Raw genomic sequence first — 22,012 nt, 5'->3', positions numbered from 1 at the left:
TTCTAATTATTGGGCCATATTTAAGCCAAATGTTTATAAATGAATGAAATAAGGATTGAAATAAGAAAGACCTCCAGCCTCTGTTCTAAGGTTGGAAGAAAGTAGACTAATATTTAAAAAATCAGAGGCTAGTCCCTGATCTGTCATACACAAGCTGAGTGGTCTTGGGCAAGCCATCACCAGTATCATTACTTTTCTTGTTTGTGATCAATTTGGCAAACATTGTGGAAAATCCACTACCATTCAAGAGATTGTCTCTGCTTATAAAAAATGAAATAGAATATCAGAACTTGGCTCTGATCACTTATTTCAGAATTCGTGACTTCTTCACACATATTTTTTGCACATAAACCTAGTTTGTCTCTTCTACCAGATCTTAAGTTCTCCCCAGGTCAGCAATGATGGTGTTGCCTTCTTGGGTTCAGCATTCAGTAGGTGCTCACCAAGATAACTCTGAGATAGGAGTTGTGACTCTTCATTTAAAATCACTTTCCTGAATGTCATTAAGGCCTGGCAAAAAGATGCTGCTGTCTTTACAGAGAGTAAAAGTGGTTTAATCCTAACTCCCTATCCAACTAACAATGATCCCATGAGTAAGCTCTAACCTTCTGTGCCTCGGCTATCCTATCTACCACATAGAGAAAAAGATATTTTAAAAGTATATTATAATGATTAATAGATGAGAGAGTTCTTTGACAAGTTAAAAGTGGTGTTTAATTTTATTATCAATAATAATATAAGATTTGTGAAAACATAGGGACCAGATTTTGCCTTTCTGCCTGGATGCACAAAGAGGTGTCTTGTATAAATGTGTGGTCACAAATCATTCTCTGAGCACTCGTAATCAGTGTCCACCGTCTTCTTGAAATCCTACATGGGTCCTGGTGGCAGCCCCTGTGAAGACAGAATTCCCCAGTTATAATCCAGGTTTGGACTGGCTCGGTTGGTCTGCAATTTCTTCACTCTGTGCTAAGTAGTTACATGTCATATGAGAAAGGTTGGCATTTTGAACCACACTACTTTGATTACTTAAATGGTCTTGCCACTTCAGGGAATTGGTAGGCCCCCTAGAGGCCTTAATTTGCCATGCTAGAAACCCTCAGTAAGAGAGAGAAGCTGGATCAGCTTGCTTTCCCACACAACTCTCTTAAACTAGTGTCATACTGAGCTTCTAAAATACATGCTTGTGGATGGGACTGGAAGAGACAACCAACTCAGATTCTAATCATGAGAGCACTGTATCTCATGCATTTAATTAGCCATCCTACTCTCAGAGTTCTGGTCTGTGAATCCTAATGGATGGACCCCATGGACAGGTCATTCAAACTCAGTTTGAATATACATGGCAGATGCCTGGGACAGAGTAAGTACTGAGTACTTTTTAAAATGAATTAACAAAGGATTCATAAAATGTCTGCTGAGTACCTATTTTATCCCTAGTTGAGGGAGACACATAAGAAATATATGACATGGTTCTATAGCAAATATTATAATTCAGAAGACAAAAATTTGAGCATTAAAGTGGGGAGTTTTTTTGTTTTTTTGTTTTTCTTGAAGAAGATTAGCCCTGAGCTAACATCTGTGCCAATCTTCCTCCACTTTATATGTGGGTCGCTGCCGTAGCATGGCTGATGAGTAGTGTAGGTCCAGGCCTTGCGAACCCAGGCTACGAAAGCAGAGTGTGCTGAACTTAACCTCTATACCACACGGCTGGGCCCTAAAGTAAGTGGGGAGTTTTTCTTCTTCTTCTTCTTCTTCTTTTTTTTTTGATGAGGAAGATTGGCCCTGAGCTAACATCTGTTGCCAATCTTCGTCTTTTTTCTGTCCTCCCCAAAACCCCAGTACATAGTTGTATATCCTAGTTGTAGGTCATTCTAGTTCCTCTGTGTGGGATACCACCACAGCATGGCCTGATGAGTGGTATGTAGGTCTGTGCCCAGGATTTGAACCAGTGAATCCCAGGCCACCAAAGCAGAGTGTGTGAACTTAACCACTTGGCCATAGGGCCGGCCCCAAAAGTGGAGAGTTTTTAAGTGATGGAATGAATGATTTAAAGTATAGAGATCTAAGAATTCAAAGAAGTGGGGAACCAATGAAGAAGTTTCTTAGGAAGTGAAACTTGAGGTGAGTTTTGAAAGATGGATGGGCTATGAGAAGATGAAAGCATGTTGGAATTCTAAGAAGTAGTAACAACATGAGACAGTGTCTGGAAATTGATGTGTGTGTTTTATTCTACTTTTGGGCAATGTGGGGGGGGGATTCAAGAGGGATCTTCAAAACAAAATAGGATTATAACATAGAGTATATTTTATAATATAATCTGTAGAAATACTCATAAATGGGTTCTTATATATGGGTGGAAAGATGTTTATTGTTTGAAATGGGAAAAATTTTGAATTCCCTCAGTAGGAGAATGGTTAAATAATTTATGGTGCATTCACATCATGAAATACTAGGAAGTAGTTGAAAAGAATAAAGTAGATTGTGTGCTGACATAGAAAGACCACCATGGAAAGACATAAAGTATATTAATGGCAAAAATGCATTCATGTAATATTTGTCAAATTTGAAAATTGATTTTAAAAAATCAAAGTGGTATTTCAGGAAGATTAATCTGGTGACATTGTGTCAAATTAAAAGAGAATGATTGAAAGTGAAGAGGATATTGGAAGATGTTTGCATGAGTAAAGATGCAGGAGGCCAAGGCTGGGGACCTGAATGGTAAAGAGAAAGAGAAAGAACCCAGAGACATCTGAGGAATGATTTTAAATGACTTCGTGACGGATTTTTAGTATAGGAGATGAAGGAGAGAGAAGAGAAAAGAGATTTCCAGGTTTAAGCTTAGGAAATATACACTAAAGAATGGTTTGTACTAACTGGAACAGACCTGTGTTAATAGGAAAACCTTCTTTAAAGAAATTCTTCGATTTTTTTTGTTTCTCAGGATGGAAGAAACAGTACGAAATCTATTGCAGAGTCAAGGACCTGCAGAACAGAAAAAAGAAGAAACTGTTAATATAATGGTCTATCAGGTACACCATGTTTTTTTCTCTTGGCTGGGTACTGGTTGGCTTGTTTTTCTCGTATTTCTCCAGCTCTGTCTTCCCTCACCCAGAGATAAATAAACAAGTATGGTCTAGATGCCAGTGCGGGGAGCCACACAGTCACCTCTGTCTAAGGAATCATGTACACATTTAACTCATTCATTTCTGAAATTGAATTTCTGAAATGAACCTCTCCAGTTAAAGAGATCATCAATTTGGTTGTAGGAAGGTACAAAAAATGAGTTTATAGTGAAACAGAGAGACCTGTAAGAGTATTGCAGTACTCTGTGGTCAGGGCCATAAGAGAGGTAACCACAACATTCTTTGAGAATACAGAGGAGGGAGTGACTCATGCTGTCTTAGGAGTTAAGGAATACTTCCCAGAGCTTTGACATGTAAGGTGGGCCTGAGGAATAGAGAACAAGAGGAAGGACATTCCAGGCAAAGGGAAGCCTAGGTAGAGCTGCAGTGGTGTGAATTTCCACGCAGGCTCATGGAGAATAAGAAGCTCAAGAGAACTAAATAATGGCCTGGTGAGATCAAAGTTTGACGGTGAGACTAAGGGTGCATGGAAGAGCTGGATCAGGTCGTGCTTGTGTGCTGTGCTCATGGGGCTGGCCTTGCATCTTGGGCAATGTGGAGGCTCAAGAGGTCCAAAGGAAATAAGTGGTCAACGAAGTAACAAGCCCTTCTCATCTTCTAATAGCCCTTACCTCATGGTTCTTTAACACAAGCAAGGTAGCCAGGCTGGGAAGCAGAACATCTAATGTGAGTGTGACCCACGTTGGCCACACTGACGAGAAGGCTCAGGCAGGGTGGGAAAGAGAAATACAGCAGAAAGAGCACAGGCACTCTATATAAATATATTGAGGACTTTTATTGAAAATCACTTAAAATCACAAATGGAGACCCAATATCCATTGCACAACTATGCACGGAAAGCTAAAAAAAGCTAAAGAAGGCAAGGAAATAGGCAGAAATTTGAGGTAATCACTGAGCAGCCCTAGGTTTTGCTGGCTAAAGAGTAAGTGAGTTTAGGGGGCAAGCATAGGAACCAGTTGGTAAAGATAATTTCTCACTGGCTTCCCTGAATTCATGGGTTCAGGGCTGTATAACCCAACTTGTTATGAAGAAGATTGGGAGGAATCTGATAATAAAAGTCATAGTATCACATTAAGTTAAGATCTAGGCAGAGTTAGTCTTAAGAAGTCTATGTCCGAAATAGTTGACTCTTGAAACACATACAGGGCTACTTATGACAATGGGGACAACTGTTCTCTGTTTCCAGTGAAAATACTGCAAGGAGTTGCTAAAGCTACCTCAAAGGAGGTTAAAGTTAGCTCCATAAACACAGTAGAAAAATCACTAAAATTCCTTTCTAGGGAAAGAGTTTAGATTCTTCTTGAGGGGGCGGTCTTTACATGGGAATGCGTGCTCAGCTTTTGCTGACGTGTGGTTGTCTAAAGTTGGGATAAGGATTTAAGTCCTGCCAGCCCTGAGTCTCTCCTAGATAGTATATCTGCTTTGGTAAGAAATGGAGGTGTAAGTAAAAAATGGGACTAGATTCTGTAGTAAATGGTTCTGTGCAGCCTAGAAGGATCATATGAATCTGAAACTTGTCATTTGTTCCCCCTCACATGTAACACCAGACTTCAATTATAACTAAATAATTCAGCCTCACTCTTGTGCTTTTTCCAATCTCCTCACTGTGGCTCTATTTCATCCAGGTTCTAATTTTCTTTTGATCATTTTTTTCTAATCTTTCCATCAGTTATTAGCCAAATCTGCGGTGTAAACACTTAATATCATCATCAGAACTCATTTTTGGATCTGGAAGCTACTTAGAAAAACAGATATACTTTAAAAAATGTGTTTTCAATCTACTCCCTCTCTCTGCCTCTCTAGGGAGGAGATGGATATTAATTTGAATTAATGCTACACAGAGGGGATTTTTCAGTATTGCTCTAATTGGCCTTGGGCTCATTATGTGGAAAATGGGAGACGGACATGGGTTACATGACTCATAAAGATCATGTATACATTCAACAGATATTTATTGAGCTTCTAGTATGTAATAGGCATAACTTTGTTCTCTGGGAATTCAAGAAATGAGAATGGAGAGAAGGAAAAAAAGAGAAGTGTTGCTGGGGGCACTGAGTCTCAGGGAGGACCCCGTCGTCACAAATTGTAGTATTCTACATATGGCTAATCATAGCAAAATTTATTGTGCAAGATGCACATGGTAATACAAGTGGAGCACATAGGTAACACCTCCCTGAAGGCAAATTCTGTGCTTCCAGTAAGAGCTGGGAAATTTATTGCTTCATAATATGGGGTGTCATTAGCACACCTGACTCAGATTTTCCAAGTGCAAGATTTCTCTGACAGAGCCAGAGGCCCATGTAAAGCTTAGGCCCATGGGAACCTGGAGTTCGTTTCATTTTCCATCGTGGAAGTGTTTGTTCTGAGGCCTTTATCGCTGAGCTAGTGTAATAACAGCAGAGTAATAGCTTTCTGTGTCCCAGGCCCAAGCTAATTGCTTTGCATGCATTAAAGGGTGGTCATATTTTGTTCGAGGGGTGTGTTCTTGAAGACCTCTCATCGTTTGTTACTTGTGTACTTTATAACTTGCATAATTCAACATGGATTCTCTCAAAGGATGGTGAGTGTTTCTGTTCAGCAGCCGAAGCATTCCTACCAGCTGGCAGTGGGGAGTTTACGGTTTACCACCTTTGCCATTGTGCAGTTCCTGACTCTTTTTTGATTTGGGAAATTTGCATGATTTCAAATTTTGTGCATGAAGTGTCGTAATAACATTTTTATGTGACCACAATTTCAAATTTGCCTAGTTCAGAGTCTCACAGAATATGATGAGATTGTAGCCCATTCAGTCCCCACAACAACTTTGCGCAGGAGGTACTGTCACCATCCCCGTCCTACAGATATGGACATAGGCTCAGAGAGGTGAGCACTTGCCCAAAGGAGCACAGCCTGGAGGTAGCTTAGAAGGGATCTGAACCCTAGTTGATCTGCCTGCATGGCCTCAGCTCTTGATGCTGAGGAATTCTAGAGAGGTTAAATGATGTGGCCCAGGTTACCCAGCTGCTTATTATCTAAGTTGGGACCAGAACCTAAGCCTTTCTGCTTTCTGTCTAGAGCTCTCTCCATTCACCCATCCATTCATTTATTTTCTCATTTATTCACTTAGATGACAGTTATTCATTTACTTTCTTGCCTAAATGTATTAGTTTCCTAGTGCTTCTTTAACAAACTTAATGGCTTAAAGCAACACACATTTATTTTCTTATAATTCTGGAGGTCAAAAGTCTAAAATCATCGTGTTGGCAAGGCTGGGTCCTCTCTGGAGGCTTCATGGCAGAATGGTTTCCTTGCCTTTTCCGGATTCTAGCCTTTCTTGGCTTGTGGCTCTTTCCTCCATCTTCAAAGTGCGTCGCTCCAACCTCTGGTTCCACTGTCATATCTCCTTTTTCTGAGTTTGGCCCTCCTCTCTCCCTCTTATAAGGACTGTATGATTATATTGGGCCCAACCAGATAATCTCCCCATCTCAAGATCCTTAATCTGATTACGTCTGCAAAATCTCTTCTGCCATGTAAGGTAACATATTCTCAGGTTTTGGGGATTAGGATGTAGACGTCTTTGGTAGAGGAGGTGGGCATTATTCTGTCTATCACACTAAGTAATACATTCACCTAGCAAGCTGGCAGTACCCAGCAGACATTGGCTAAGTGCTGGAGATACAAAGATGCCTGCCTGATAGAGGCCTTTTCCTAGAAAGCTCATTTTATAGGGTGCTGGGGAGGGCAAGAGAAGGCAAATAGTCAGATATATGCAATGTAATAGGAGCCCAAATATCAGCTTGCATGGGTTCCAGGGACATGAAGGAAGATGCCACCAAACCTACCACACTACTCTCCCTGAGGACTCTGCCTGCGACTTATTTTTAGTAATCCATTTCTCTTTTCTTTCAGTCTCTCTCATTTTTTTAAAGATTGGCACCTGAGCTAACAACTGTTGCCAATCTTTTTTTCTTTCTTTCTGTTTCTTTTTCTCCCCAAATCCCCCCAGTACACAGTTGTATATTTCAGTTGTGGGTCCTTCTAGTTGTAGCATGTGGGATGCTGCCTCAACGTGGCCTGATGAGCAGTGCCGTGTCCACACCCGGAATCCGAACTGGTGAAACCCTGGGCAGCCGGAGTGGAGCGTGCGAACTTAACCACTCAGCCACGGGGCCGGCCCCTCTGTTTTCTCTTGAAGTGGACTCAAGAGTCATGAGCTTCCTTGTGAGTCTGCCGCCTGCCTTTCTCAGAACGTCTTGTGTCCCCGGTATTTTAACAACAACATCTGACTGTCAGGACGCATATGTTTGGTGCTTTACAGTTTACAAAGTGCTTACAGAAAATGGATCTCATTTGTTCATTCCAGCAGCCTCTAAAATAGATAGTATCATGCTCGTTATAAAGATGAGTCTCAAAGAGGCCTGTTTCAATTCTGGCAAATGCTAAGTGGTGGAACTAGAAATAAATCACAGACTTTCCTAAATGAGAGGCATAGAATAAAACAGAGGAGTTATCGCTGGGATAATTTGATGGCAGGGTGGGGAGTGAGCACAGTTGGAACTGCCCAGATCAGAAAGTCACTGTCTCAAAATACAAAAAATAAATGAAATTAAACAGAGGTAAGTTAATAAGCCATACAATGTTCATAGTTGGCATTTCTCCCGTGGGTGAGACATGCACATGTGTAAGAGAAATGCTGTCATTACGTGCAGGGACAGTGTCATACCCAGCACCTATGACAGACTCATTTCATTAGGGGAAATAAAAGACCTCAGAAGATTGTCTGAAGAGGAGCCTGAATAAGTGGAAACGTCTTCAGTTTCTCTTCTGCTTTGTTTCTCTGTCCAGCGCATTCTCTCTAGGTATTTCGGGGTTTCTTATGTGTCGTGTTATATATTCTTGTCAACCAGGTCACTAATTCATTTAGTTAAGGAGGTTAGGAAACTTACGTTAGAAAAAAATTATGATTGGATGCAAAAGGGGGCAATTAAGCATAAATGAACTGGAGCAACTGGTTGGACAAGGGGCATCATTCCTTCAGCTTCATGTGTCAAAGTATTTAAACACAGGCAGCCTGAGAAAGATAGGAGTAATCCTAACGCTAATGGTGGATTACCCCATTTACGGTCCTCTTGTGTCCGTAGCTACCTTCTGTGCTTCATTGTTGTAGCTGGTATACTTCCTCTTGTCTCTGCTTTTCCACATGGAACATGAATTAAACCCATGTCAGCTAATTCTTTCAGAAAGAAAAAAGCGGACGGACAAGTGGAAACATTAATGAGGGGAAAAAGGACCTGCGTGTGGGTACAGTTTCTGCCACCAGTAAGACTTACGACATCAGATCATCATTTAAACTCTCTGGGTTCCTTATTTTTCGTATTTGTAAAAGATGAGGTTTTGGACTAGATTAGGGATCATAAACACAAATACCCACTGTTGTGAAATAATATAAATGGTTAAATTGGGCCACGTAAGAGAAAAATCAAATGTCCTCTAGGGATTTACATTCTATTTGTCCACTTTTGATAAGGAAATAGGTACAGAGAGAACTGTTTTTTTAATTAAAAGACAAAAGGTTTCCTTTTGAAAATCATACAGTAGCAGCTCACACCTGGTTTAATGCCAAAGGATAGTAGGGAGTGGTAGACGTGGTAAACTGGAGAGCTTCTTTCTGGCCTAAAGGCAGTAGCCACAGCCCACCTGCAGCAGATTCAGATGACCAACAAGTACACACCAGTGTAGACAGATAGCCACATGTTTCAAAAGAAGATGAAATTTCAGGTTTTTCATGGACAGTTTCTTAGTCTGTAAATAAGGCTTATTTCTGTATTTTTTGGGGGGAGGAAGATTGGCCCTGAGCTAACATCTGTTGCCAATCCTCCTCTTTTTGCTTGAAGAAGATTGTTGCTAAGCTAACATCTGTACCAGTCTTCTGTTTTATATGTGGGATGCCACCACAGCATGGCTTGATGAGCAGTATGTAGGTCTGTGCCCAGGATCCAAACCTGTGAACCCCGGGCCACCAGAAGTGGAGTGCGTGAACTTAACCACTATGCCACCGGGCCAGCCCCAAAGCTATTTTTTTGTGCATGGACTAAATAAAACATGTGCTAGACAAAGGGCAACCCTTAGAACAGCAAGGTGATTTTTAGGGTTTGTTCTTTCTTTTAGAACTCTGGCATTTTGAGGCTACTTTGCAATCCCGTGAGGCCTGGTCTACAGGAAGTGTGGCACAGAGGGCACCTGCCTGTGGCACTGTCACCCACTGCTAGCCCACGCTTACTGAGCACCTACATGACCCAGGCATATTCCAATCCTTTTACAAGTGTGTGCTCATTGAATTTTCACAAGAACCCTTTGAAATAGGTACCATTATTTTCCTCGTTTTACAGAAGAGGAAACTGAGGCACAGGAAAGTTTAATTGCTTGCCCAAAGTTACGCATCACCAATGTTAGGTCACTTGAGCTCCTTTGCACGCTTCTAGCTGGCTGGGTAGGTCACCATAAGAACAGAGGGCAGGAACTTTGTTAAGAGGTGCACTGAGTCACTGTCCCAGGAGAGCACACGGAGAGGGGGTGGGGGGCTCGGTGACGTTGCCGTGATGTCCAGGTTTACCTCTGTTCTCCTCTTCACTCTCTGCCCCCTGGTTCAGGAGAGCCGTGTGTGTTTTCTGAGCCCAGCTCCCTTGTTTCCAATAGTGGTCTATGCTCAGTCGTTGAGCCCTTAGCCTGCGTTTAAGGCACTATAATGTGTTACCCAAGTCATTTCCATTTAAAGTGATCTAACTGAAAATCAAAATGATGTTTTCCCTAAATAATTCGTTAAAAGTATTCTTGGATGTGATTAAGCAGCTAATGCTTTGGGGAAGGGAACCTTTCAATTATCCTAAAATCTGTCAACCATCAAGTATTTATCCAATTCCTTTTATGTACGTGGAAAACACGTGACATAGGCTGGGCCCTTCCTTACTGAAGCTCAAGGCCTGCCTGGTAGAGATGTTACATGTTTCACAAGTTGCAATTCTAATCAGGGGAAATTTTTGACTTTAAACTTTAGGAACTTTTTTTGAGGAAATTTTTGACTTCAAACTTTACCTCCCCCTTTCCCTGTAATGATTTATGTGTACTTTAAGCAAATTAAAAAATTTAGGTGCACTAGAAAGAGAAGTTTGGCTTGAAAAATTATAGTAAACATTCAGTTAGAAAAGATACCTTTTCTAAGAAAGCTCTTTTAAATAGCAATATTCCTAGTATATTTAAAGTGTGAATTTCCCAGACTTCTAACATAATTCCATTTTTTTTTTTTTTTTTTTTAAGGATTGGCAGCTGGGCTAACAACTGATGCCAATCTTTTTTTTCTTCCCTGCTTTATCTCCCCAAACCCCCCAGTACACAGCTGTGTATCTTAGTTGCAGGTCCTTCCAGTTGTGGGATGTGGGACGCCGCCTCAACGTAGCCTGACGAGTGGTGCCATGTCCGCGCCCAGGATCCGAACCCTGGGCCGCCGCAGTGGAGCCTGTGAACCTAACCACTCGGCCACGGAGCCGGCCCCGCATTCTTTTCATGAACATATGTGAATGCAAGGTAGAATGGCAGCATGGGTGGTTTGCAGGAGTTGTAAGTTTCTTGACTCAATTTCCTGACTGAGTATCAGGTCACCTGAGTATCAGAATCATAACAGATTCAGCTATCTGGGTGCGTCCTTGTATCCTCTGATTTAGAAGATCTGTTTTGTTTTCATTTCCAAGTCTTACGGGTCATTTGGATTCCTCTGGTCCATAGATGTGTTGGAAACCAGTACCCACCAGTACCATCCATTCCCCCATCCCTATTTCCTCATTTCGCAAAGGAGGACACCGAGTTTAAGTGCAGAGCCCAATTCTCAGTCCACTGCGTGCCATGTGCGTCTATCCTCATTCTTTGCCACACAATGTTGTTTCAGTGAGTGCCCAGGCAGTTAATTAGCCAAGAGAACTGAAGTTTTTAGAACTCTTTATAGAGCTTGTCTGTAATCCATACAAGTTATTCAGAAGAGTGTTTCTTTTTTTTCTTTTTTTCTCTAAACAAAATGTGGTGAACAAATGCAAATACACAGATCAGCGATGAGTACATTCAGTAAGTGCACACCAGTTGGAAAAATGGTCTAAAATTCTCTGAGTATCTGTTGAGAGAGTAGCAAAGTCTTTGCACAGGTATTTATAAAATTATAATACGAAATAGGATCTGAAATATTTTTGAGTGCTTTTCTTTGTGTCTGTGGCCTGTAATCTCAGGAAGTCTCAAGTGCCTTTGATTCTGCTTTAGGAAATGTGGCCTTTTCTTTGAATTGCTCTGAACTTTGGATAGCTGCTGAAGTGAGGAATGGTAATAAAGGGAGTATTTTTATTGTGTTAAGTTTTAAAGGGCTGAAACTGTTCCTTGAGGAAGCAGTTTTCTTCCTTCCTCTTTTTGTTCTTTTTTGTTTTGTTTTAAGCAACATCCTCTATTCCTATAATAAGTTTAGATAGAGAAGGCAGGACTTCTCAAAGCCGAAGGGTGTGATGAGATTCAGTACAGCCAAAAACATTGCCCTTCTTAAAATAGTTCTTTTCTCTTTGAAATTATTATACAAGGTGAATTTATGGTTTTACACCCTACAGAAATACTTTCCAGAATTCCAGAAGTTTTCAAAACAGTCTCATTTGGGAGCACCGACGTGTTAGCACACTGACTACAGAGAGCATTCACCTCTGTAAACCCAAAGTCATATTACATACTTTGAAAGGAATAGAGCAGTTTTAAATAATATCACTAAGAGTTTAAATAGTTACCTATGTCCTTCTTGGGAATTTAGAGGCCCTGGTTTAATGGGTCTGATTCTCCTTTCTCATTCTCAATTTCTACCTGAATTCTGTGCTCAGACATGAATACTTTTTCTGTTAGATGTTTTGACCCTAAACTGAACTCTTACCAAGTAAAAGCAGAATATGGTCTCTCCGCTAAAAGAAATGTAACCTATGAATAAAATGCTGCCCTGGAAAGCACCTTCTCTTCATACAGGTGAGCCGGTTATTGTCAATGAACATGAGCCACGTTCCTCAGCTCGTCTCAGCACAGGGCCAGACTTTATTTCCAATACCCAGATAGTGTTTCAGGTTGGACGGTCCTGTGGATAGAATGTTGCCCTTTAGTAACTCTGTGTCTTTGGCAAATACTTTGGGCACTTCAGATCATTAACTAGGCATATCTATTATTTCTTCCTCTTAGAGAACAAATGAATTTGAACAGAACAAAATCACGATGATATCAGTCCTTGAACGTTGGTCCTATTATCTTGACTCACCTGAGGCTACAAAACTGTAATTTTCTTTTTTTTTTTTTAGAGTTAGCTTACCAGTGCTTTATGAAATGGAGGTTAGGTAGTCTGTAGGGAAAAATGTACAATTTTGGAATTAGGAAATAGTTAAGAAAGAAGTGGAAAGCATCTGCCAGAGAAAAATACACTTTCATTACTGAGATCTCTCTTATACAGTAACCGTTCAGCTATATTGTCCTTATTGATTTTTGTCTGCACAGTGAGCACAGCCTGGCACTGAAGAGGAATCAGCAGGTGTGGGGTGAGAGGAAAGTGTTCTGGCCAGGGCTCTGCTATCTGCATTGAAGCCACTGCAGGACTCAGGTGTTAATTTGCCTGACAGGTTTACGTAAGGAGGCAGAAACACAGCCCTTGTTCATGTAGAAGCTTGGACCTGAGCTTTGCACAGCAGTTTCCAGGTTTGGAAATAGTGGCCCTGTGCCAAAAAAGTATCTTCTTCAGAACTCAACTGTGAGACAAGATATTAGACTATGATCAAATTCTCAACCTGCCTGCGCCCCGACCCAGAATGATTCCACAGAGTCTGTGGCAGCCAAGCCTGGGCCTTGGTTTGTTTAAGAATTTCCCCAGATGATTGTTTATGTCACTAGGATTGTGACTCAGTCAACACCATGATCATGAAGATCTTTTCTAGCCAGCTCAACTCTCTGAGGAGGAGTGCAGGGAGAAGATTCATAAGGAAGTTAGACTTACAGGATGTAGCGGAATATAGAAGGTCAATGGAAATTCATTAATTGTTCCCTCCCACCAATACTCTTGCTATTGCCTGGAAGGAGAGATTATCTAATCTTAGGTCACTGAAGACCTGTGCTGGCTGTCCCAGTGTCCAGAGGTGGAGGATTTGCTCCCTGTGCTCTAGGCTTCGTAAACTCCTCGAGCTCTGAAAGGGTAAGGATAGGGGAGAAATTCCCTGAACACACATTGTCCCCTTCACTCCATGTCAATCTGTCGGCCACTCATTCAAATATAGATGCGAACAGTGCTCAGTATTTCTTCTTTTCCCTATGTAAGAGCTAATTTAGACTGATAGTGGGAAGAAACTCTGAGGAAAGGAAAGTTGTAGACCATCCAAAAGAATGCCATGAACTCTCAGCAGCCGCTCACTTTCTAAAGACCATATATATAAGGGATTATGGTTGGAGAGTGTGTGAAAGGGAATTAAAGTAAGAAATTTTCAGGGTCAGACAGACCTGGAAGTGGATCCCATTTTTCTCATTCCATTTATTTTGTCCTCTTGGGCAATTTAATCAATTGAGTCTCACTTTTCTCTTCTCCATAATGGGTATAATAAGACTAAATGGAAAGTCTGCTCTTTTCAAAGTGCTTCCTCAGACATGAGTTCATCTAACAGTTGGAGATACTGTGTGATCACGTGCATAGCGCACGTTAAGTATTCAACGAACGGTGGCCATTATTCTTATTGTACATCTAGCTCTATCTCACTACTCCTCTGCTCTTTCTCTTTGCACAGCCAAATTCTTCCTCTTACCCTGCCCGACTCTAGCCTACCTTAGCAGCTAGCACCATGGAAGCTGTTAGAAACCTAAAGGTTCAGAATTGGAGAAAATAATGGAACCATAAGAGATGTGGACATTTCAGGAGTGCTAAACCCATGGTCAGGTTCCCAGATAGGACTGGCCTTTTTGGCAGTATCTTCTCCCACTGCACAATCCTGTCATCCATAGACCCTGTCTACTAATATTTTCTCACTGAGATATGTTTCTCTGAAACTCCATCCATTAAAGCATCATTCCATGTAAGAAAGGAAGAATCAAGAAGATAAATACTTACGGGAAGGTCATTTACATGCTAGTGAGAACCAGTTAAATCTGAGGGCTTTGCTCTATCAACACATCTCAGAAAACTTGAATTTAGGATGTGGGATTTGGAGAGAAGGAGACAGAAAAGTAATTTTCCTAAAGTAATTTAGGAGCTTATAAACCTCTGTGTTGATTAAGTCTGGGTGAGACTTCACCCTGGACAGAAGGGAGAGGTGTTAGGAAGTAGCGTAGGGATACAGAAGTGAAGAACAAGCTGGCAAATGCTACTTATAACCATCATTTCTATCGTTTGCCAAGTGCCGGGTGCATACAGAAGGAGAAGGAAACCACTGCTCTTCTTTGTCCTCCTGCCCTCATACTCTCAGGACCCAGACTCAAGCTGGTACTATCATGAGTAGCTGTTGAAGGTCGGGGATACTGTCCCAGTGCCATTCACTGCACGCCTTCTATGGAGTGTACCAAGTGTCAAACTGACCAGTTCACAGGAACTTTTGGAGCAAGCCAGTTGAATTGGGGTCATATAGTGGCTTATATTCTTCTCTTGTCTAAGTGAATAGCCAAAAATCGATCATCATTCATGATGATTCCATGGTTTTGTAAGCAAATCCAAATACGTGTTTTTCCAAATGCGTTCTGTTTAGTAGTTTGCCACCCCACCCCCCAATAAATTTTGCTTCTACGCTAAATTGATAATTAGCACAGTAAATTCATTTCTTCCTATTAAGGGCAACACTAAACCTTAGTCTGCCTTAGAAAACATCTACTGTAATTACAAATGATGATCTGAAAACAATTCCATTGCACATATTCTCCTACAACCATTTATATTTCATTTACAAAATAACTTGTAAATATATCCTTACAAAAGGAAGTAGGCTGTATGTCTCTTGAGTGACTATATTTAATGTTCCTAACCCTACTAGTATTATGTTTTTTACTCTATGCATTTTGATTACCTTTTCTCTCTTGAGAATTTGAACTTCACCATTCGAGGATTGGTAGTGAAAATTTCCACTGTAATAATTAATATGTTTTACAGTTTATATTTTCACAGAGTCATGTCATTTGATCCTCACCTTAACCTTTCAAAATAGGAATGACAGAAAGTTCAAGTTCAGTTTACAGGTGAGGAAACTGAGGTTCACAAAGGAAGTTGACTTATGAGCATCATACAGTGTCAGGCTGCAGTGGACTTGGTCTTTTGGTTCCCAATCCCATCCTCTATCAGGGGTAGCGTTAATTACATTCTACATCAGTGGTTCTCAAATTTGGCTGTGCCTTGGAATCATCTGGAGAGTTTTAAAAATAAGTGATGTCCTGGTTCCACCCCAGGGATTCTGATTTAAGTGATCTGGGGTGTAGCCTGTGCATGAGGATTTTTTAAATCTCTGTAGGTCCGTTCTAAAGTGCAGCCTGGGTTAAGAACCACTGCACCCAAGGCATTAGATTCAGCTGGATTTTTCTTTACTTGCTCATCATGCTAAAGCTTCCTATAGCCAGGGTCTTGTTTTCATTAACCCACCATCAGCATTTCCACCAGAGTGGCCAACTCGTACCTTGTGTTTAGGAGCTACATTGAGTTTCTGGGGAAGGTGGGAGTTGAGTTGGTCCTTGGAAGACAGTAAAAATCAGATACATGGAAAGGCCCTCTCGTTCTCTGAGTACTGTGATGAGAGATAGCGGAAGATTATGGGTATCATGGTGAGGTACAGCAAAGGATTATGGGTACTCTGGTGAGAGAAATCAGAGGGTTATGGGTAACCTTAAAGCCTTTAGAGGCCAACAGCCTGGGCTCAGATCCTGACTGAGCCACTCACAAGCTGTATAATGTTTGAGGATTTACTTAACCTCTCAGGGCTCTGGGAAACTCATCCCAGCCATATTCCGTCCATAGGTTGGTAGTGAGTTCATTGCTGAGGAGGCAGTGAGGGGTCAGAAGGCAACACTGTTGGGAGAACATCGGACACGTAGGTCATGGTTCACTCAGGAAAATGACTGGAGCGTAAGGTGGACCCAGGTCAGAGACCCCAGACTGGATGGAGTGAGAGATAGTGAAGATGTCTGAGGAAACAGAAGTGTTGAGGAAAACCCTGCTGGTGGGGAGGCCCTGCTGGAAATGGAAAATCATTTCACTGAAATGAAATGAAAATCATTTCACATAAATAGGAGGGAACCATGGACACCATGAAAACAAGGCAAGATTCTAAATTCACCCTAATTAGTGTTGCTTGTTAACTAAGCTTGAGGCCTATTTTCCTTTTTTAAAATTAGAACGATTAGCAGCTTTTAGAGAGTTCCAAACTAAGACTTTGTCCTTGACATAGTGAAAGGCAGGCCCTGGAAAGACAGTATAAGCTTAGCAGAGAGGATGTGGGCAGCCCGGCCCCAGGGCTGATGCTCACGATGAAATCCCCCAATCCCTTTCAGCTCAACAAGTTCAAAGCTTTCCACTTGGAGCTGAATTTTCAGATGGGGCTGAACCATAATTGCTTCTGACTCTTTACCAGTGTCTGAGATACTTCTGGGTGCACAAAGCCAGCTGAGTTTGATGGGCTGAGAGACCATGAAAACTGGGCAGCATCCTTCCTGCATAGCCAGAGTTACCGAGCGAGTGCTTCTGGGCTAGTGTTTTTAGTTACGGGAAGAGTCTATAAAGTGATCATCTGGTATCCTGGAGACCAGGGCTGCTTGGAAGGGGTCAGATAATCATAATTTCTTAGGGTAGCCAAGAGCATAGGCCATGTTTACCAGCTGTTTATTGTTGTGTGGCTGTGCACAAGGTCGCGAGCCTCTCTTACCCATGATTTTCTAAGGAAAGAGTTGTACTGTGACACGTGAAGGTCAGTCACTATATGGACCTGAAAAGGATAGCTAGCAAGTCTTCGGTGCTCAGGAGACAGAAAGTTACCTCCAATATCCAGCTAGTTCATTTTTTTGATTTTTTTGGTGAAGAAGATCGGCCCAGAGCTAACATCCATTGCCAATCTCCCTCTTTTTGTTTGAGGAAGGGTGTCACTGAGCTAACATCTGTGCCAATCTTCCTCTACTCTGTATGTGGGACACGGCCACAGCATGGCTTGATGAGTGTTGTGCAGGTCCACACCCAGGATCCAAACCCATGAACACTGGGCCACCAAAGTGGAGTGTGCAAACTAAACCACTACCCCACCAGCCAGTCCCTCCAGCTAGTTCATTTTGCATGTGAGGAAACAATGTCACAGATAACCAAGGGGCTTTATCAAGGCCATACTGCCCATGAGTGGCAGATCTGGAACTAGAAACCAGTTCAGTCGCTAGTTTTATATTTTCCGCCTCTCTGTGGCAACAGAGGGTTGCTTAGCACTAAGATGACCATTCGTGGGATCTTGACTATTTGCTGGAATCAGTTGGGAGACCTCTGGGAGAGCCATTTGTCTCAGGAACCACAACTTGCCAAGTTCATTATTTTTAAATGCAGAGAGATTTTGCATGAAGAAAATGGGTACTCAAGTTTTTGATGCACATTTATCTTACTTTTCATATATGTATTCTGACTTTTCTAGTTATCTTTTAGGATCATTCTTATTTCTTGTTCATTTATCTGAATTTCCTTCTTTCTCTTACCAAGATGAGTCATCTGGCAGGGTTACAAGTGTCTTCACCAAACAGCTCTCTGCCTCTCTGCTCCAACTGTGGCTACAAGTGGCTTGTCAGAATGTACATCCCACTCAATGACAAAGAAATACCTCAAGTGGTAGCTTCCTGCCGCTGTCAGGGGTTAGGGATAAAAATAATAGTCAGAATGTCAAAAAGCACACCAGGACAATGTTACTGGCAAAATTTCGTCAGTAAAATCCTCAAGCAATTAAACCCTACACTATGCGCTGAATTTTTCCTGACTAGGAAGAACAGGTAGGATGTAAATTATGCTAGAAAAAATGTAATACTCTTGCTTTATCCTTACGTTTCATTTAGGTGCAAATAGATGAGACTTCTCTCTGTTCTGACATGAGCCCCCAAGAGAATTAACTAGATAATCCATCTCTGAATTTCAAAAGTACAATGAATATACCTCATTAGAGCTTTTCTTTTAGGTAACCCCAAGAAGGAGGAAGGTGGGAGGAAAAGAGTACGTTGATTAGGAATGTGTCTATGAGTCTCTAGAAATTCCCAGGGCATTTGAGGATAGACAACTTTATGGCTTAAAAGCTGATGTGTTCCTCTGTGGGATGCTTGTGATGGGGGTGTCAGTTAAAGGATAAGCATGCAAAATCTTATTTTCTAGCAGTGGAAATCAATTTAATGGTGCTTTTATCTTTTATGCAAATATCCTAGCAGTCTATTGCTTTCTGTTTCTGATAGCAAAATACTTGCTTAAAAATAGTTTTCTGTTGAAAATACTTCAGAATATTTAAATAGTTCAGCATTAAGCATATGCATAGTGTCATCAGAGGTAAGACAAGGTGATATGATCCTTCATTCAGCATCAACATATTCAACAACATTGGACAGTCATTGAGTGACTTCTACGTTGTACAGGGTGTGGCGTTGGGGATGTGATATATAAAATATTATTCCTGCCCCGAAGGTCTTGCATTATAATTGGGACCTGGTGAAGTGCATGCAAAGTCTGTTTACTGAACTTGGAATAGCAAATTCTCTTCTCCATATGAACTATTTATTATTGTTGTTATTATTACTACATCTGCACAGTTAAAGAATTCTTTCTTAGCAGAGGCAATTGCTTCCCAGTTCACTTCCGTTTAACAAACTCAGAAGATACATAAATACTTTTCTGCCAACAATTGTCAAAAAATATATATACCGTATTGACCAAATTTTCTGAACAAAAATTTGGACACATTGGTCATCTGACAATGTGTATTTAGGGGAGAGTGAGATAGAAAATTTTGAATTGCTTAAATTTACTTTAAATTAAAATTCTGTCCAAGAATCTCAGACATATGGCTGTTGTAGAGGTATAAGAAACAATAGTAATATAGCCACCTGCCTACTTCTCACTAGTCAGTGACTAAATTATCAATTCATTTTGGGATGGCCATGAGCTCAGCTTGCCTCTGGTGGCTCTCTGTCTCCTGTGTCCTATGAATTCTTTCAGAAAACAGGGGTGGAGGAGAAGAGGACAGAGGAGGAAGAGAGAGATTGAATTTGAGTACAAATTTTGACATTAACTTCTGAGTTATTTTTATTGACCTCCAAGTGTCTAAGTGTAACCATTAACCACTGAAATTCCCCATCTACATGACATTCTTTCTGTTTCTGATTTCTTTCTGCTCAGGTTACACTCAGACAACAATTCATGGGCTACAAGGCCATAATTTCTGTTGCTAATCTTCTCAGACCATGCCTTTAATGAAAATTATGGCTCGCTTTTTCACACCATCCTATTCCACAGTTGAGTTTCCTTTTATGGAAAGTGCCTTTAGAATTGAACTTTTTTTTAAAGAAATAAATGTTGCTGATAGATGGAACAGGCAATAAAAGCATCGTCTGAAAATTTATTAATGTAACTTCACAGAGCTGTTCATATGGAAGCTAGTCGGCAATATCGAGGAGTGTTTTGAGTGAAGAATAATGTGGAGTAGATGTGAATTGATATGCCAGTGGTTGTGGGTTCATATCAGAGACATAAAGAAAACACTTTGTTCTTATATCCATCATACACATTTAATCTTGGGGATTTTACTGTGTGCTTTGTTCACTTTGTAAGTCAAATCCAGGGATGAAAAAGAAGAGTTTTATATGTTTGGCCTGACAGTAGTAATGTTAAACTGTGAACAAATTGGGATGTTCTTTTAAAATCCTGTGATTTATCTGATGCTATTTTTCCCCCTTTAAAGTTTAGTATACTTGTGCTGAAAAAAAGCTGCTAGTGATCCCTGAGAATGTTGTCATGGTATTTGCCGAAGTGCTATCTAAAGTGACAATATATTCTGTGCACCCTCCCCACCACCAGAAAACAAATGAGTAAATAAATCACGGAAGCTGAAAGCACCAGGGCTCACTGGGGCGGCTGTCAGCCAGAAGGCTGGCCTCTGCATTTCCATTTAGCCTAGATTATGGTTTGTGCTTATGTTTTGAACTAATTGAATCATCATTAACAATGGAAGTCATAGTGGTTTGTTAAACCTATTCTTCTGATAGTCATCTGAGGCTAAACGTGACATCTCTGATAAAATCACCCACTCTCAGAGGAATGGCCTGGGCGCCTTGGGAGAGATGCTGTCAGCAGTGTGGTTCGTGGTTGGATAAAGATCACAGATTCTCAGACAGAATTACTGTTAAGGATAAATCTCTAGATGCATGGGAAAGTCCGGAACAAGTAGCTGAGTCTGTGGAAAGAGCATGATATTTGAAATGAGAACTGTATTTCAATTCTGGCTCTGCCACTTGCCGTTAACAGGTCACTTAATACCCTATTGGAGCCTGTTTTCTTGTCTGTGAAGAGGGTCAGGAATATTTGCTCTATGTACCCATTGTTGTGAGTGTATAAAATGGTATGTACGAGGTTGTGTGGTTTGACTCTGAGGTGTTATACAAATATTAGATGCTATTTATTATGCCTTTTGTGTTCTGGAAAGAACATTTTATGCTAACACCACTGAAGTCTCTGGCTTATGTGATCAATCCTAAATTATACCTTTTTGTGTTTTTACTACACATGAGTAGGTGGACTTAACACATGGTTGGATATTCAAAATGAAAAAAATTCTGTTCTAACTGCTACAGCTTTCCAAAGGTGGATAGTTTGACGTTTCTTCCTATTGCCGTGGTTTCATTTTGCCATCTTCAGGTTAGAAAACTGCGTGCACTTGAGGTGGCTTTCTTTCTTTTTTTTTGAGCAGCGCTAAGAGATAAGGGCAATCTTCATCAGAGAAAGGATGAATGAGCTGGAGCAGAGTATAACTATTATTGCCATACATGCAGTGTTTCTACATGTTGCTTTGTGTCAGCCATGAGAGTCAAAAATAATAAAAATAGAGAAATGTGTGAATTTTCTTTTTTTTTCCTAAAGTTTTGCAACTGGAAGATGCTTGGAATTATTCCTCCCATAAGCAGATTCCCTCAGGGAGGACTCGCGTTGGGCACGATTTCCTGTGAGTGTTTGCAGTATCTTTCACCAAACTTTCAACATTGCTCACCAGGCCTTTCATTTCTTACAGGCAGGGAATGGAATGTGCTAAATACAAAGTTTGAGTTAGGTGACTTTGATCTTACGGCCTAAGAGAAGTACACAGCAAAACAAGGCAAGGTTTTTTTCATGGAAAAAAGAGAGAGAGAGAAACATACTCTGGAAAAGAAACATAAAGATTTTATTAGGCAAGGTATCTTCTAGGCAGATCTAACCTTAATGGTATTCTGTATTAAAATCCCTGAACTTTGGCAGTGTTTAAATACTTATCCTTCTGAGTCGGCTTTTTACAGATGATCAAAATTATAGAAATGTAAAGCTAGAAGGGCCCTTTGAGTTAGTCTACTGCTGTGAATTTTATCCACGGTTGAAGAAACTGAGGGACAGAGGAGTTTTGTGACTTGTCTAAAATCACACTACTGGTAAGTGGCAGAGCTACGACTGGAATGTAGATTTCTTATTCCCACTTGTTCTAAAACTTGATAAAAATGTTCCCACCCTGGATAAGAATAGACTTACTACTCTGGATAAGAATAGATCACCGTGACATGCAACTTGATGGACCTCAAGAAACAAATGAGGCTGACTCTCCCTTTTTCCTATCAAATGAAATGCCAGGGTA

General features: G+C 40.9%; 1 protein-coding gene across 20 annotated transcripts in view; it reads left to right on the top strand.

Moving 5' to 3' along the window:
* The window catches only part of NCKAP5 (NCK associated protein 5), a 917,518-nt gene that overhangs the window by 609,975 nt on the left and 285,531 nt on the right, over positions 1 to 22,012 (top strand). For 19 of the 20 annotated variants that reach the window (XM_070581217.1, XM_070581213.1, XM_070581211.1 and 16 more), the window contains one exon: positions 2,945 to 3,032. In XM_070581217.1, coding sequence (XP_070437318.1) covers positions 2,945 to 3,032 — 88 coding nt within the window. Of the gene's footprint in view, positions 1 to 2,944; positions 3,033 to 13,082; positions 13,366 to 22,012 lie in introns of those variants that run through there. The other variant, XM_070581229.1, reaches the window with a different exon arrangement.

Source organism: Equus przewalskii, chromosome 17, assembly GCF_037783145.1.
Source record: "Equus przewalskii isolate Varuska chromosome 17, EquPr2, whole genome shotgun sequence".
NCBI lineage: Eukaryota > Metazoa > Chordata > Mammalia > Perissodactyla > Equidae > Equus > Equus przewalskii.
This window is presented reverse-complemented; position numbering and strand designations above follow the sequence as displayed.